Genomic DNA, 18,261 nt, shown 5'->3' with positions numbered 1-18,261 from the left:
ATCACTCGTGATTCTTATTCGCGATTAAAGTGGAACCCACATCGTTTTTAATACTCTATAACCATAATCTGATATGAATTATTAATTATTAAAAACAATAGAAACGAATTCATTCGTATTACTTGCAACAATATACTTCAGACGTTATAATAATTATTAATAAAAAATGATATGTTTCTTTAAATATCGAATAAAATAATAATAACAACCCTTTCACACTGTCACAGAGGCACCTCGTCTGTGACACCGTGAAAGGGATGAAAAACTTTTCTACGGGTTCTACTTTACCGACGGTTCAGTTTTGTTATTCGAACGAAGATGTCGCTCGAAGACTATTGATTTTTTACTGGGTCGATACTTCAGTAGTGTAACGCAAGATGGAGGGTCTGTTCTATACTTTGTGCCTCCAACTCGTCTGTGATCGAAAGTTACAACAAATTTGCTCCTTTTAAGCAAATTCTTTTCGATATATCTGAACACACAGTCATGATCAAGTTGTGTGAGTATCGTGCCACTTATTCGAACGAGTTTGTTGCGTTCGTTGCTAAATTATGTTTCATAACCTCAATAATATATTTCATAACCTCTAAATAAACACGAAAGTGGTAAAATTGTTCCAAAATCAATGCATAAAATAGCTTATATCAAATAAATTAATTAAAAATTTGTAGCAGTAAATAGATCTTTTTTAAAGATAAATATAACATTTTTATCTTCCAGAATGAGATGATAGTGTGGCTTCAAAAAGTACATGACATCTCTCAATATTTCGGAATTTTATAAACAATCACTTTGTCACCGACTGAACCTGAGATTGAAAGTGAAAAAAAGGAGCAAAGAAACGAAAAAAACAGATGTAAAATTGGAGGCAAACACAGAGGGGTATTGTTAAAAGTTTATTAGCAATTTAATAACTTGCATATACATTAAATCAAGCATCTATATATATATAAGAAATAAGCATCAGCTGAAGCGTGCTTCTGCAATAATATTCATTTCTATTCCTTTCAAAGAAACCACAAAAGTCTGTTCACAAAATGGCGAGTCATAATGCAAATAGTAAGAATTATAATATTAAACTTATCGACACCCTTTACAATCAGGTCCCAGCATTTACAGATGTCTTTGACGAGGAAACATGGTATATTTTTGTCGCCTGCTTCGTAGCAGGGACATTTCTAGTTGCATTTATTCTCTCAAGATTCATTACACTGAAACCTGTAGAGTAATTTAAAACATTTATACATACAGAGCATTTTTCTGACACCAAATCTGTTTAGAGATTAATCTACATCCTTCGATGTGATATTTCAGCTAGTCATGACTCTATTTTCTGTTACCTGGGCAGACACATCCCAACTCACGGGAGTACCAAATGTCAGGCTTCTTGATTCTAGTCAAACCCACTTGTCCATTACAAAATAACTCGAATTTAACATGTTATTATAAATATTGTATCTACAGTGTAATAAAAATGGTATAATAATAAAGAATTATCAAGAATGTATTGTGAAGTTGTTGATTCTACATAGAGTGGATTGTTCGATGGCGAACAATAGCGTTCGCCAGATGCTCGAACTAGAAGGGAGCGATTTTAGTGTCCCCTTGTGATTTCGTTTCAAATGCAATGCTATTGATTCGGTGTGGAATAAGGTTACAATGGAACTAACGGTACGTATTGAAACGAACAGCTCTAGAAAATATTCTATTAATCGTTTGTAAACGCAGGGTGACGTCAGTTCTAATAACTTCCATAAAATGGCGGATCTCTCGCAGCCCACACGACCAATTCGATTACTGCGGACACAGGTGCGCAGAGTTACGTCACCCGGTATATGTGGATCGTCGGTAATTCGCTTTTGCCACCAACAGAAGTCTCCAAACATTTAATTATAGTCTACTGTTTACATATATCTGTTTTTCCAACTGCTACAGTGCAAGATATAATTGTCACTCATTCCTAGTTTCTAAGACTCATCAGAAATCTTGAGTTTTAGGGCGAATATACAAATATACATGAGCAGCGTTCCTACGTACATGAGCGTCGAGTTGCCTGTTGCTAGGGGCACCTCAACGAGAACCTCAATTAGAAGCAAATTAGAATTAATTTTTAAGTTGGAATTATTATTATTTAATAATAACATTGTTTTATTTATTTCCCTTCATGCTCTCTTAAATACTTTCCAATTTAATAAAACATTTTTATCACACTTGCAGGATGTAATCAACGTGTATAAACTTTCTATGAGAATACATGTTTCTTTCATAATCAACAAAGGTCAAGAATATCTTTGCGTTCAAATATTTCTGTGATTCACCGTCGGTGCTAGTATTGTGTTGGACAGGTAGTAAACTTTCATGTTGCCGGATTCGGGGGAAGAGGGCCTCGTAGTGGGGGGGACGCGTTACGATGGCGGCTGGAAAAGAAGAAACGAACTTCTATTGATACAAGTGCGAGAATATGCTTCAACAGATTGCGTGCGACGTTAACTAGCAACTCTCACTTCGGCGAAGAGCGGGAGGGCAAGAGTACGTAGCGCGAAGAAAAAGAGGTGGCTGTCACCGTGCTTCGCGAGACACGTGCGCACCGGTTCTGCGCATGGCTCGAGCGACGTCACAAGATGGCCGCCCCGAGTCGGGGAGGCACACGCTAACGATGACGTTTCTCTCATGCAAAAATGAGTGTACAAAGCAGGATATTCAAATGATTTTTATTATTTGGGGAAGATACAATTAAGGGGGCTGATTTTGTATGCTCTTTAACTTGACTTTAGATGATAACAGCTCGTATAAATTATTCAAAATTATTGTGAAATAAATGGTACAAGAAATTTAATTTACACATGTGTTAGCACTTATTTTAGTGTATAACGATTGTTGAACTTCGTAGGATACGAAGAAGACACAAACGTCGAAAGGGTTCAGAGTTCAGAGTTCAGATAGAGACTGTACGTTCCGTGTAGCACCATTTTTCAGGTTTACATTTTACGTTTCTGTGCTTCTCATACTTTTCACAGAGTCTGTGTCGCACTCACTGGTTTTCCCCCTAATAGTAGGTAAACAGAGCACTGGAACCGAGAGGCAAGGTACGTTACTGGTGTGTACGTGCACGTATGTCCCCGATGGCTCTATCCGTGCATTAGGCGGACTCTAGCCGAGGAAACGGCGGAGCAGGGAATGCGAAAAGTGGTGGGAGTCGACGAGTGGTAAAGGTGGGGAAGTAGGAGGTAGTGGCGGCTGCGCCGGGTATCCGGCCAGGGTCCCGAAGATGAGGAGAGAGAGAGAAAGAGAAGGCGAATGGAATGGAAATGCAGTCAGGTTAGCCTGAGCAACCGCGCGAGAGGCTAGGGACGAGGCAAGCGATTTAGCTGCTGCTGGTTCGGCAAGCCACGAGTCGGATCGCCCGAGAGAGCAGCCGGAGGTCCCGTTGGCCGTTGCCTGCACCGGGGAGAGGCGTCATGAAAGCCCGCCAGTTGACCAAGTCTCTCGTATTTACCGTCGCTGATCCTGCCTAGCCTCTCGTGTTCAGGATCCTTGGCTCGTCCACGGAATACGGTGTGACCCGTGAAAAGTGACAAAGTGTGTGCGTGTGCGTGTGCGTCCTGTCAGTCGAAAGTACGAACGTTGCACCTTTCGCGAGGATATTGAATCGGTGAAGGGGGACGATGTGTTTTGGTCTCTTGTAACAGTATTATCACGTTGCATTCCGGATACACAGAGAGAAGAGAGGAACTGGGTGAATGAAGTGTACCTGGAGTCGTAAGACTGTTTTCTGTGGCGTTCGATGGAGTTGCCCGTGATCTTGTCAGCGATCCAACGCGTTTTGACGTTCCGCTAGACAGGGGGACCCCTCGTAGTCATGACGGAAGGAGGAACCCCCGGGAGGCTGACGCGACGAAACGGGAGCACGTAATCCCGCGAGGAGGCTCGAGATGATATCGTGGAACGTGTCTGTGGGAACACGTGCGCCGTTTTGCGACATTCCGTGGAGCAGAGGGCAGGAAAAGGGGGAAAAGTGAGTGATATGGCAACCGATGTTCCTCCGCGGTTCCGTCGCGCTGGCCACTGTTATTATCGACACCGCTGTACCCGCGAATCGGTCGAACAGGTGTTGTTGCAAGGTGTCCAGGGTGGGATACGTGATTTCTCGTGATACGAGGCACGCGGAGGGAGTCCCAGTGTCGTCGATCGATCGAGAGACAAGCAGTCGGCGTACCTCGCGCGCATTCTTAGCGACCGAAAGTGAGATACGGGTGCCGGAGGTGTGAAAAAAAGTAGGCCGTAGAGGTGAAAGGGTGGACGGAGACGACGGGGAATCGTCGACGTAGGATTTTGTTTTTGCAACGTTCGTTCGATGATTCCGTCGAGGATGAAGAGCGAGGCTATCGATTCACCGCGGCCGATATCCAGGTTTTGCGCCACTCTTCTTCTGCTCCTGACACTCCTCGCTGAGGTGAGTTGGAACGACGCCCGGATAATGGTATGAATCTAGGACGTTGTTGCTGGAATGCCTTTCCGCGACAATGTGTTTGCATGCGCGAGAGCGTGGACACTCGAGACGCGGTGTACACGATTACCTTCGACTCGCTGCGTGTCGTTTTGGTTCCATGCGACACGAGGTTTGAAATTTCCGTGGTTACGATTTTCGTTTGGCCATGGTACGCGGATTGGACGTTCATTGGAGCACACGTGACTTGTAAAAATTTCGCGGGATGAACACGTGTGTGGAGAATATGTAGAAACCTGTGGATTATGATAGTCTCGATTATTTGTAAATAAATGTTTAGAGGTAATATTGGTAATATAAATAGTTTTGATTGACGCTATACAAGTATTTTGTTTGCTATAAAAATATGGAAATGCATCGTTTCTGATAGAAATGGAGTCTCTATGATATCTAATATATTATAATAATAGATATCTAATATAATCACTTTTATTTATTAAATATTTTAAGTTAATGTAAGTCAGACATAACCCAGACTTGACCTATAATTTCTGATAGAAATGGAGTCTCAATAGTAGGAATTGAATTTTTAATTAAATATTTAAAGATAATATTGGTAATGTAAGTACTTTTAATGGACGCTACACAAGTATTTTATTTGCTATAAAAATATGGAAATTCATCGTTTTTGATAGAAATGGAGTCTCTATGATATGAAATAAATTTTTAATTAGATATTTTAAGTTAATGTAAGTCAGACCTAACCCCAGACTTGACCTATAATTTCTGATAGAAATTGGAGTCTCAATAGTAGGAATTGAATTTTTAATTAAATGTTTAAAAGTTAATATAGGTAATGTAAACACTTTTAAGGATTTCAAGATGATCAAGATTCAAGATTTCTAAGATTCTTTAGGTTGAAAGACACTGGATAAATGTGTATATACGAAGAGCCATAATTTTTAATAGAAATGGGCTCTCAATGATTGGAACTAAATTCGTAATTAAATATTTGAAGTTGATATAGATAATATAAATATTTTCAAGAATTTCCAAGATTCCTTAGATTGAGAGACACTGGATAGGTGTGTATATAGGGTGTTAGGCCACTCCTGGGAGATTTTAGAGTCCAAAATAAGACGAAAATGAAGAATATCAATTTCTTAACTAAGGCTTCATTAAAAAGTTATTAACAATTAAATTAAAAAATTTTAAATCGTTCTGGAAAAATTATTTTCGGTTGTGGGGGTTAATTACAATCATTTTTAGTGAATAGACATATCCCTGAAATCCTACCCAGTTTCGAGAAAAAAATTCGAGTAGGTACTGAAATTTTTAGACGAAATTAAAAAATTTCAAAATCATATTAAAAAAATTATATTTAGTTACAGGGGTCAATTATAAGTATTTTTGGTGAATAGACATACCCTTGAAATCCTACTCAGTTTCGAGAACAAAATTCTTTACCGAAAATATAATTTTTAACTAGAAATGCTTCATGGAAATTTCATGGAAATGTTTAAAATATCATAACTTCTGATCGGATTGAAGGATTTTAATGTTTCAAACGGCAAACAACGCGTATTTTGGTGAAGAATATGTAGAAATTACAAAAATATTCGAAAAGTTACTCCTTAAACCCGTAAAATTAAAAAAACCCCATAAAAATGGTCCAATTTTCAAAGAGCCATAATTCCAGCAATAGTAAATATATTGTAATGAAACTTTTTTCTGAAATAGAGTTCGTGGGCACCTACGAAACAATATTAGACAACTTTTCTGTGGGACGTCAAATAATATTACTAAAAATCAAAAACGAATTTATAAGAAACATCGACAGTAGCTGCTGAAATTTTTAGACGAAATTAAAAAATTTCAAAATCATATTAAAAAAATTATATTTAGTTACAGGGGTCAATTACAAGCATTTTTGGTGAATAGACATACCCCCGGAATACTACCCACTTTCTAGAAAAAAATTCGAGAAGTTGTGAAATTTTTCGACAAAATTAGAATTTTTCAAATCGTTCTAAAAAAATTATGACTAGGTAGGGGGGGGCAATTACAATAATTTTTGGTCAATAGACATACACACGAAATCCTACACAATTTCGAGAAAAAAATTCGAATAGGCTCCAAAACTTTCGACAAAATTAAAATTTTTCAAATAGTTCTAAAAAAATTATTGTCGGTTGCAGGGGTTAATTAGAATAATTTTTGATGATTAGACCTACCCCCGAAATCCTACCCCCTTTCTAGAAAAAAATTCGAGAAGTAATGAAATTTTCGACAAAATTAAAAAATTTCGAATCGATCTAAAAAAATTATTTTTAGTTGCAGGGGTTAATTACAATAATTTTTGGTGAATAGACCTACCCCTGAAATCCTACCCAGTTTCGAGAAAAAAATTCAAGAAGGTGTGAAATTTTTCGACAAACTCAAAAAATTTCAAATCGTTCTGAAAAAATTATTGTCGGTTGCAGGGGTTAATTACAATAATTTTTGATGATTAGACCTACCTTCGAAATCCTACCCACTTTCTAGAAAAAAATTCGAGAAGTAATGAAATTTTCGACAAAATTAAAAAATTTCGAATCGATCTAAAAAAATTATTTTTAGTTGCAGGGGTTAATTACAATAATTTTTGGTGATTAGACCTACCCCCGAAATCCTCTCCATTTTCCAGAAAAAAAATTCAGTATGGACGGAACTTTAAACGTTAATGACTTGAACTAATTAAATATTTAAAATTAATATAGATGATATAAACACTTTTAGTAGACGTCTATAAAAAACACGAAAACCCAAAATCTCTAATAGAAATGGAATCTCACTGATTTAAATTAAATTCGTAATGAAATATTTGAAATTAACATAGATAATCTAAATACTTCCACATTAATACTTAAGTTGAGAGACACTTGTGTAATGTGAACTTCATCACGTTCCGAATCACGTTGTTTGCAAAGTGATATAATTAATATCTAATAGCTCAATATTTTAATTACAATTTCTCTAATCGTCGATAAATACCAAACAAAATTATTTTCCGTTTACGAATTCCAAGTATACAATTTTTTCCAAACACGTTTGACGTCAGTTTATAAAACGGAAGCAAAATCAAAGGAAAAAGTAAAAAAAAGTACGCGAGAACGCACTTTGGACGAACGAAACGTCAAAGTTATTTCGCAACGAATTGCGAACTCTTAAAAATCGCTCGATACAAAAAGCAGTCGATTAGCGATCCATCGATAGGACGCGTGAAATTTCTCGAGGCCGGTCCAACATTCTGGTTAATTTGAATACTTAAAGCGTTACGGAGTATGAGTATTACGTATACGTGATTACGCAATGAGTTTTAATTTTCCTGTGCTGTAACGAAGGTTGTTCGTTTTATCTAATGCTGCTCAAATGTATATACAACGTGTCGAAAAAACCTCAGCGTTCAAAAATTAACTTTGACAATTACAGTGGCAAATAACTCATATTAAAAAAGATTTAATTTTTTCCCAAAACGTAGCTTATTATTAATTAGGTTAAAATTACCCAATTTTCTCGAGACTATATTGAGAATAAATCAATTTTATTATTTTTAAAATTTGTTATGGGCTTTCATTCGCCAGGAATTTTTATTTTTATTTCTATTTTTATTGCTGAATTTTTTTCAGAAAAAAATTAAACTTTGCGAAGAAGAATTGGGGGTATTATAATTTATGAGTGCAAATGTATATACAACGTGTCAAAAAAAAACCTCATCGTTGACAAATTAACTTTGACAATTACAAATGACACATGTTTAAAAAAAATTCAATTTTTCCCAAAACGTAGCTTATTATTAATTAGTTTAAAATTGCCTAATTTTCTCGAGACTATATTGAGAATAAATCAATTTTCTTATTTTTAAAATTTGTTATGGGCTTTCATTCGCCAGGAATTTTTATTTTTATTTCTATTTTTATTGCTGAATTTTTTTCAGAAAAAAATTAAACTTTGCAAAGAAGAATTGGGGGTATTATAATTTATGAGTGCAAATGTATGTACAACGTGTCAAAAAAAACCTCATCGTTGACAAATTAACTTTGACAATTACAAATGACACATGTTTAAAAAAAATTCAATTTTTCCCAAAACGTAGCTTATTATTAATTAGTTTAAAATTGCCTAATTTTCTCGAGACTATATTGAGAATAAATCAATTTTCTTATTTTTAAAATTTGTTATGGGCTTTCATTCGCCAGGAATTTTTATTTTTATTTCTATTTTTATTGCTGAATTTTTTTCAGAAAAAAATTAAACTTTGCGAAGAAGAATTGGGGGTATTATAATTTATGAGTGCAAATGTATATACAACGTGTCAAAAAAAAACCTCATCGTTGACAAATTAACTTTGACAATTACAAATGACACATGTTTAAAAAAAATTCAATTTTTCCCAAAACGTAGCTTATTATTAATTAGTTTAAAATTGCCTAATTTTCTCGAGACTATATTGAGAATAAATCAATTTTCTTATTTTTAAAATTTGTTATGGGCTTTCATTCGCCAGGAATTTTTATTTTTATTTCTATTTTTATTGCTGAATTTTTTTCAGAAAAAAATTAAACTTTGCGAAGAAGAATTGGGGGGTATTATAATTTATGAGTGCAAATGTATGTACAACGTGTCAAAAAAAAACCTCATCGTTGACAAATTAACTTTGACAATTACAAATGACACATGTTTAAAAAAAATTCAATTTTTCCCAAAACGTAGCTTATTATTAATTAGGTTAAAATTACCCAATTTTCTCGAGACTATATTGAGAATAAATCAATTTTATTATTTTTAAAATTTGTTATGGGCTTTCATTCGCCAGGAATTTTTATTTTTATTTTTATTTTTATTGCTGAATTTTTTTCAGAAAAAAATTAAACTTTGCAAAGAAGAATTGGGGGCATTATAATTTATGAGTGCAAATGTATATACAACGTGTCAAAAAAGTGTTGAAAAATTAACTGAGTCAATTACAAAAAATTTTCCCAAACGCTGCTTATTATTAATTAATTTAAAATTGCCTAATTTTCTCAGACTATTTTAAAAAGAAATAAATCAATTTTAATAATGTATTTTTAAAATTTGTTATTGTGTTTCATTTGCTAGGAATTTTAATTTTTATCGCGTAATTTTCTCGAGGAAAAAATAAAACTGAGCAAAGAAGAACTGTATTACAATTTAACGTCCAAAGGAAAGTTTCTTTGGCGAAAGTTGGTCGCTTTGTACCCAGAGCGACGCCACTAAGAAATTATTCCGTGCTCGACCGATGACCCACGCCCATCCCAGTTGTTTTTAACCGAAAACCATCATTCGTTATCTACAAATTACGGTGCATTAAAGAACGAATGTAATATCGCTAGAAACCAGCTGGTTCTTAGCATACGTCACTCAATACCAACCTGAGTGAAAGTGTATAATGCAGAGACCCGGAGTAAAAACAATGGAAAAACGAATAATCGAGAGGAAAAATTTAGGTCAAAGTATGTAAAAAACAATGCAACATTTAGACTCGAGGTTAAACTTTGCAAGTAAAATTGAAATCGTTTGGTTTGTCAACCTGCTTTGCACGGGAATAAAATGGATGGAATTTAGCGTTAAAAGCGTTCGTCAATGTTCCGTGGAACAAAGTGAATTATAATTGACTCGACAACGCGACACCAGCAGATAAAGTAGTAAAATGAAACAGCCATCTGTTTCAATTCGTTAAGTTGATTTCGCGGGTGACTAAGCGTCATTTTCAGCAACCATTTGTTCCCATTTTTTTTTTTTCATTTGTTACGCAGTTCGTTTGCGCAATTAACGATATTTATGGCGAAACGTTAGCATAATGCGCACTGGGAGCGATGGAAACGATTTTAAATGACTAATTCTGCGAATGACGTTTATTGATTCGTCAACGCTTAGATAACTTCGAACTTCCGTACACAGATATTGTGCAAATTCCCCGATTTCCATGCCGCGGTTTCGCGCGATAAAAGTCGACGTAATGTGCTCGATAGCGAAGAGAAAGGTTTGCTTTCGTTTTGGTGCTTTCTTTCATCAACGAAATTGCACTTTGTTGCGCGATGGATTGAAAATTGAAACGATGGAAATGGAGAAGTTTTTGCTAATAAATTTCTAGTTTTTGCCAATCATGGCCGTATCTCGTTTCCTGTTACGAAATGCAAAATGCACGAAGTTGAATCCAACGGCGTGTTAGAGTTACGAATGCCTTGTGCAATGTTATCTGCGTTTAGGGGATCTTGATCCTTGTGGTTTTTGCGTCTTAGGGAATATGAATGCAAAACTTGCGATGAATTTAGTTTTAGTATGAATTTTTGATAGATTGAGACGGATTTAGGTTGTTAGAATTGTGCTAGTTTTATAAAAAAAAAAATTAGAGGAAAATCAAGAATATCAATTTCTTGATTGAGATTAAGTTATTAAAAAAGTCAGTTAAAAAATTTCAAATCATGCTGAAAAAATTATTTTCTGTTGCAAGGATCGTTTACCTTCATTTTTGGTCATTACACATACCCCTGAATTCCTACGCATTTTCGAGAAAAAAATTCCTGAGTGATACCATATTGCCTGACCCATAATAGTTTCCCTGAAATTTCATGTAAATCTTTGAAATGTTATAACTCCTGAACGGATTGGACGATTTTAATGTTTAAAAAGGCAAACGACGCGTATTTTGATGGAGAATATATAAAAATACCAAAAATATTCGAAAAGTTACTCCTTAACGTTGCAAAATATAAAAAACCCCCAAAAAATGGTCCAATTTTCAAAGAGCCATAACTCTTCCAATAGTGAATATATTTCAATGAAATTTTGGGAGGATGTAGAGTTTGTGGGTACCTACAAAAAAGTATTAGAGAACTTTTCTGTAGGATGCCAAACAAATATGTTAAAAATGAAAAACGAATTTCTAAGAAACATCGACATCCTTACATTTTTCGATGAAATTAAAAAATTGCAAATCGTCCTGAAAAAATTATTTACAGTTGTGGGGTACAATTACAATAATTTTTTATGAACAGACATACCCCAAAAATCGTACGCACTTTCGAGAAAAAAATTCAAATAAATGCCTAAGTTTTTCGATGAAAAAAAAATTTCAAATCGTTTTAGAAAAAATATTTTTAGTTATGGGGTACCATTACAATCATTTTTGGTGAACAGACGTACCATCGAATTCCTAACCAGTTTCGAGAAAAAAAATTCAATAAGTGAATAAATTTTCAACAAAATAAAAATTTTTCAAATCGCTCTAAAAAAATTATTTTCAGTTGCAAGGATCGTTTACCTTCATTTTTGGTCATTACACATACCCCCGAATTCCTGCACATTTTAGAGAAAAAAATTCCTTACTGAAACCATAATGCCTGACCCATAATAAATAGTTTCCCTGAAATTTCATGTAAATCTTTAAAATGTCATAACTTCTTATTAAGTAATTTCCAATTGTCTAAAAATAAAAAGTTCACCTACTGGAAATTAAAAAATTTAACAAAGGGTAAATTGAACAAATTAAAAAAGGGAAGAATTGTTTTTTTTCTTCTAATATAATTGATAGGACTCTTCACCAAGGAAATAAACAAATTAATTCCCAAGCTTGTATATTAAATTGAATAAAAAAAAATACTGGATCAAGTAATTTCCAATTGTCTAAAAATAAAATGTTCACCTAATGGAAATTAAAAAATTCAACAAAGTATAAATTGAACAAACTGAAAAAGGGAAAAACTATGTTCTATTCGAGCTCACGATCCTCGATTTGAGAAACACTGTAACTTCGGCTCAATAGGATTTTCTAGCGCTCTCCCGAGGCGCGCATTTCTGGCGAGCCTCTTCGAATTTTCTTTCACGCGAATCGTCCATCGCGGGTTCAATTAGAGTCGCGTGTCTCGCGCTGGTACGATACCAACGAGACACATTTTTCCACCGCCAGTTATTCACGGCACGTATCCACCGATCCGTATTCAAGACGCGCGAGAGATCCTCGGGATGCACGCGTGTACCGAGTTCCACGTTGATTTATTTCTCCCGTCTGCTCTATTTTCGTTACGCGCGCGACCGCATCCTCCCTTGGCTGGCCCAGGATGTACTCCAAGCCTACATCCGGATGCGAGGCCCCGGAGTCGAGTGACAAACGACAGACAACCACGTGCAGCCTCTGCACTTGCCCTTGCCGGCGACCATTATCCACGCCACTCGACGTGGAACCTTCAAAAACGCCCACCAAAATAACACTCCCATCGTCCACACACTCCTCATTACGAACAAAAACTAATTAAAATTTTTATTTCAAGATTATTTTTTTTCATTATTAAAAAATTTTTTTTTATTATTAAATAATTTTTTTTTATTTCAAGATTATTTTTTTTTTTGTTATTAAATAATTTTTTTTTATTATTAAATAATTTTTGTTTATTATTAAATCATTTTTTTGTACGATATCACTCTTTATTTACCAAAGAACAAGAAACAAATTAATTCCCAAAAAATACAAATAAAAAGTTGGTCTAGTGGGAATTTTAAATATTGATTTCAAGATTATTTTTTTTTATTATTAATGCTTGGAGCAACAAGCGTTAATTCTTTCATTAATACACAAAAAATAATTCCATCTACAATAAAAAATCCTTAATATTTGAATATAAATTTTAATTCATCAAATTTGCCAGTGTCAAGAGTGACTGAAAAATCTTCTTTTTTTTTCCCACGTACGACTTTACTATGAATGACTCGATTAGTTAGCAAAAAGAATTTCCGTGACTCGTCGTTTACGGTGAATTTGACCCCTCCGACCGAGGCTCGAGTGTATTTTTATCGCGACAAGGGAAGTATCCGCAGACTGAACCGAAGGGGGTTCGGTATTAGTGGAAAAGCCTTTCATCGCGGGAAAACTTCTGTCACAGGGTTTTCGCAGTACGTTAACCATTGAAACGCCCACGCTCCGACGTAACGCGTCGTAAGCGTAACGTAATGCGCGAGCTTGAAGCCGACGACGTCGGTTATTTGCAATCCATTCGGCGAAGGGGGCCTCCGTAGTATGTTCTTTATTTAGCACGCGGTCATGAGCCCCGAATTCTGGGCCAATAATGTCACGGCTTTCTCCCTGTCCCGCCATATCTAGTGAAAATTCTACGAAAAATTCGCTAGCACCAACCGAACGCACCAACGATCGCATTGACAGGTCATCAAGTATAGAATTAGATGCATTATAGTCCACTCCGTTCAGGAATTATGATATTTTCAAGATTTGCGTGGAATTTCAGGGAAATATTTAGGGTCAGGCATTATGGTTTTGGTGAGGAATTTTTTTCTCGAAAATGCGCAGGATTTCGGGGGTATGTCTGTTCACCAAAAAGGATTCTAATTGATCCTTCCAGCTAAAAATAATTTTTTCAAAACGATTTGAAATTTTTCAATTTTTTTTTTAAATTTGTTTGCCACGCTACGGGAAAGTTGTTTAGTACTTTTCTGTGGGTATCCATGGGCTCTACTTCCTTCCAAAATTTTGTTACGATATATTCACTATTGTAGGAGTTATGGTTGTTTGAAAATTGGACCATTTTTATGGGGTTTTTCTCATTTTATGGGGTTAAGGAGTAACTTTTCGAATATTTTTGGTATTTTTATATATTCTTCATCAATATACGCATATTTTGCTTTTTTAAAAATTAAAATTGTCCACTCCGTTCAGGAGTTATGAAATTTTAAAGATTTGCATGGAATTTCAGGGAAATATTTAGGGTCAGGCAATATGGTTTCGGTAAGGAATTTTTTTCTCGAAACTGGGTAGGATTTCGGGGGTATGTCTGTTTACCAAAATTGATTGTAATAGACCCACCCAACTAAAAATATTTTTTCTAGAACGATTTGAAATTTTTTTTTTCGCCGAAAAACTTAAGCATCTATTTGAATTTTTTTCTCGAAAGTGCGTACGATTTTTGGGGTATGTCTGTTCATAAAAAATTATTGTAATTGTACCCCACAACTGTAAATAATTTTTTCAGGACGATTTGCAATTTTTTAATTTCATCGAAAAATGTAAGGATGTCGATGTTTCTTAGAAATTCGTTTTTCATTTTTAACATATTTGTTTGGCATCCTACAGAAAAGTTCTCTAATACTTTTTTGTAGGTACCCACAAACTCTACATCCTCCCAAAATTTCATTGAAATATATTCACTATTGGAAGAGTTATGGCTCTTTGAAAATTGGACCATTTTTATGGGGTTTTTTATATTTTGCAACGTTAAGGAGTAACTTTTCGAATATTTTTGGTATTTTTATATATTCTTCATCAATATACGCATATTTTGCTTTTTTAAAAATTAAAATTGTCCACTCCGTTCAGGAGTTATGAAATTTTAAAGATTTGCATGGAATTTCAGGGAAATATTTAGGGTCAGGCAATATGGTTTCGGTAAGGAATTTTTTTTCTCGAAACTGTGTAGGATTTCGGGGGTATGTGTAATGACCAAAAATGATAATAAACGATCCTCGCAACAGAAAATAATTTTTTCCCAAAGCTTCGATTTTTGGGAACAGTTCAATAAAACTCCAAACTTCCAAGAATGAAATTAATATCTAGGAAAATCACTACTTCCGCCTTTGGACTTAACATTGAAATCTTTGACATTAATTAACAGCTCGAGGCTACGATTCACCTTTCTGCAACGTCTTCTTTCGATTTTAATTGTTCTGTGCAGACGTGTTGCAAAAAAGTAATGTTTAATAATGTACCTGCGAGGTAAAGTATTTGAACCGGATGTGTACTGGCCAAGAAAAACACGACGCTTTTTGCGACACTCGATAAAAACTCAGACAATCGAGGAGACAGATGAAGCAACTCTTTCTCACACTTGAAAATCCCACGGTGACAGCTGCGAGTTTAATAGATTACATGCGTCACCAAAATAATATTTAGAACCGTTTAGAAACCACCGGACACGAAAATATTTCCAAAATATATAAATTATTTACAAATATACTCCAAACTCTCCAACTTGACTTCAAATTTCATGTTTCAAAATTAATAACGTCGTACATGTAATTTGATAATTACGTTTCAAAAATTTTTTATTTCATAAAATATAAAAAAGTTAATAGCTCATTTATAGATAATTATATAATTTATTTAAAATTAAATGGGACTCAGTTTTTCTATTTTACAATTAATATAATATAATAATGAAACATAAAAATAGTTAATAGTTATTTTTATAGAAAATTATGTAATTTATTTAAAATTAAATGGGATTCAGATTTTCTATTTCACAATTAATATAATTTAATAATGAAACATAAAAATAAAAAAAAAAAAATAAAACATTTGATTCCTTTAAAAAAAAAAATATTTTATTGCACCATATAGAAAATTATATAATTTACCGATCGAATAGCGATAAAAAACAACTTTATTTATCCGTTTGCAACTTTCTCTCGCCGAGCGTTCTTGCGAGCGAACCATTTAGGCGTGCGTTGCGTAATTCTCGTCTTGTGTCATTGTTCGTGTCAACGATTACTTCCTAAAACTTCTAATTCCCTGGGAACGTTCCCAGCCGCGAAAAATGGCCAGCTTCCTTTGTTCCGGACTTCCGCGAGCGTAGATCGGATCGCACGAGATAAAAATACAAATGATGCGGGCGAATGCATCACCACGTGCACTTAAAGGATCTTAGAACGGTGACGTCACTGTGTACAAAACGAATGCACCAGACTTCGACCAAACGTCGCGTTTTTAGCGTGCATTATGCATTCGTGCGAAGAATGGTTGCACGAAGACCATTTTCAAGCTTTTAAAAATCTTACTATTTTGTGGAATGTTTAAAATGTTTAAACAATAGGGTCCCAGGAGGAATTGATAGTGCTCATAGAGAGAAGTAAATAATTTTTAAATGAGACAGGAATGGAATTTTGATTTTAATTATTATTTTTAAGTGGCTTAGAGAATTATGGTTTAGATGTAGTTTAGGTTCTTTTAAGGTGATAGCTCTCCACTGAGAAAAATCGATGCTTACATTTTTCGACGAAATTAAAAAATTGCAAATCGTTCTGAAAAAATTATTTACAGTTGTGGGGTACAATTACAATAATTTTTTATGAATAGACATACCACAAAAATCCTGCGCACTTTCGAGAAAAAAATTCAAATATGTTCCTAAGTTTTTTGGCGAAAAAAAAAATTTCAAATCGATCTGAAAAAATTATTTATAGTTAGGGGGGTTAATTATAATCAGTTTTGGTCATTAGGCATACTCTCGAAATCCTACCCAGTTTCAAGAAAAAAATTCGAGTAGAAGCCTAAATTTTTCGACGAAAAAAAAAAATTCAAATCGATCTGAAAAAATTACTTATAGTTAGGGGGGTTAATTACAATGATTTTTGGTGGATAGACATATCCCCAAATTCCTACCCCCTTCCAAGAAAAAAATTCAAATAGGTACCTAAATTTTTCGACGAAAAAAAAATTTCGAATCGATCTGAAAAAATTATTTATAGTTAGGGGGGTTAATTACAATGATTTTTTGTTAATAGACATGTCCCCAAATTCCTACCCCCTTTCAAGAAAAAAATAAAATAGGTACCTAAATTTTTCGACGAAATAAAAAATTTCGAATCGATCTAAAAAAATTATTTTTAATTGAGGGGGTCATTTACTATCATTTTTGGTGAACAGACATACCCCCAAAATCCCACGCACTTTCGGGAAAAAAATTCAAATAGATGCCTAAGCGAAAAAAGAAATTTCAAATCATCCTAGAAAAAATATATTTAATTGTGGGGGTCGATTCCAATCATTTTTGGTGAACAGACATACCCCCGAATTCCTGCGCATTTTCGAGAAAAAAATTCAAATAGATGCCTAAGCGAAAAAAAAAATTTCAAAACGTCCTAGAAAAAATATATTTAATTGTGGGGGTCGATTCCAATCATTTTTGGTGAACAGACATACCCCCGAATTCCTGCGCATTTTCGAGAAAAAAATTTCGAAAGTAGTGATTTTCCCAGATATTAATCTCTTTCTTGGAAATTTGGAGTTTTATTAAACTGTCCCCAAAAATCGAAGCTTTGAAAATCTATTATATCAAATAATTTGTAATTCCCCGTTGATCGTGAATTTATTCACGCTTCGAAAAAGAAACAGTGTTCCGCTGAGCTGCGCCTGGCGCGTAGAAAACGACTTTATTGTGAAAGCCGGCACAAACAGGGGCCCCTCTAGCAGCCAAGTAAATGGTCGCGCGTGAAATTTTTCAGCGTGACGAGCTGTAGGATCGACGGGAATAAAGTACGTGCGAACGCTTCGATCGTGAAGTTCCTGTAAATTAATAACGTTTTATGGCCGCTCGTAGGAGAACCGTTTCCACCGCTTCCGTCTCTCCAGCTGCGGTTAAAATAGTGTCCGCAGAGTTCCGTTATGTCGTACGCGTGTGAGTTTCGCGTAGAGACGCGTGTAAGTGGCTCGCCTACACCGCCAGCGGCCGCCTAGCTAATGCAATCGATGACGAATGATAATAATTGTTGAAAGAGTTCCCAGCCAGCGATGGAATAATACGCAGAGTTAAAGAATTCCTTGGAAATTCGTATTCGTTACGAGGATTCCCCATATTCGATGTTTAGAATCTTCTGAGGGGCAGGAAAAATTAAAAAAATATCGATTTTCATAACGTTTATACGTTTAAAAATTTTTGTGTCTTCAACAAACGCTGACAGAATTATTAGTATGGGTTTCGATTGTTAGATACTTTATTTTGTAATTAGAAATTCGAGTATCTTGATTAGTG

The 18,261-nt window shown here is 34.8% G+C and overlaps 2 protein-coding genes across 6 annotated transcripts in view; both read left to right on the top strand.

Annotated features, from left to right (window-relative positions):
* The first annotated feature begins 371 nt into the window (after positions 1-371).
* LOC122402956 lies at positions 372-1,423 on the top strand. 3 transcript variants are annotated; one of them, XM_043406166.1, is made up of 3 exons: positions 372-499; positions 721-882; positions 1,014-1,423. In XM_043406166.1, the coding sequence occupies exon 3, from the start codon at positions 1,038-1,040 to the stop codon at positions 1,227-1,229; it is 192 nt and encodes a 63-aa protein (XP_043262101.1). In that variant the 5' UTR covers positions 372-499; positions 721-882; positions 1,014-1,037; the 3' UTR covers positions 1,230-1,423. The 3 variants fall into 3 exon arrangements, with proteins under 3 accessions (XP_043262101.1, XP_043262099.1, XP_043262100.1); XM_043406164.1 differs by having other exon boundaries at positions 721-1,423; XM_043406165.1 differs by having other exon boundaries at positions 498-605; positions 721-1,423.
* Positions 1,424-2,751: 1,328 nt separating this feature from the next.
* LOC122402965 (tyrosine-protein phosphatase 10D) overlaps positions 2,752-18,261 on the top strand; it is a 58,276-nt gene continuing 42,766 nt past the window's right edge. The window contains exon 1 of one of the 3 annotated variants that reach the window (XM_043406205.1): positions 2,752-4,453. In XM_043406205.1, the coding sequence (XP_043262140.1) occupies positions 4,355-4,453 (99 nt within the window). In that variant the 5' untranslated portion in view covers positions 2,752-4,354. The remainder of the gene's footprint in view (positions 4,454-18,261) is intronic. The other 2 variants (XM_043406202.1, XM_043406204.1) reach the window with 2 other exon arrangements.

This window comes from Colletes gigas, unplaced genomic scaffold (genome assembly GCF_013123115.1).
Source record: "Colletes gigas isolate AHSC1104 unplaced genomic scaffold, ASM1312311v1 Colletes_gigas_Sc00042, whole genome shotgun sequence".
NCBI lineage: Eukaryota > Metazoa > Arthropoda > Insecta > Hymenoptera > Colletidae > Colletes > Colletes gigas.
The sequence above is the reverse complement of the archived record's forward strand: the minus strand, read 5'-3'. Positions and strand labels throughout refer to the sequence as shown.

Bases quoted from the DNA above. Each gene is read 5' to 3' on its own strand.
- LOC122402956 (XM_043406166.1), top strand. From the start codon at position 1,038: ATGGCGAGTCATAATGCAAATAGTAAGAATTATAATATTAAACTTATC.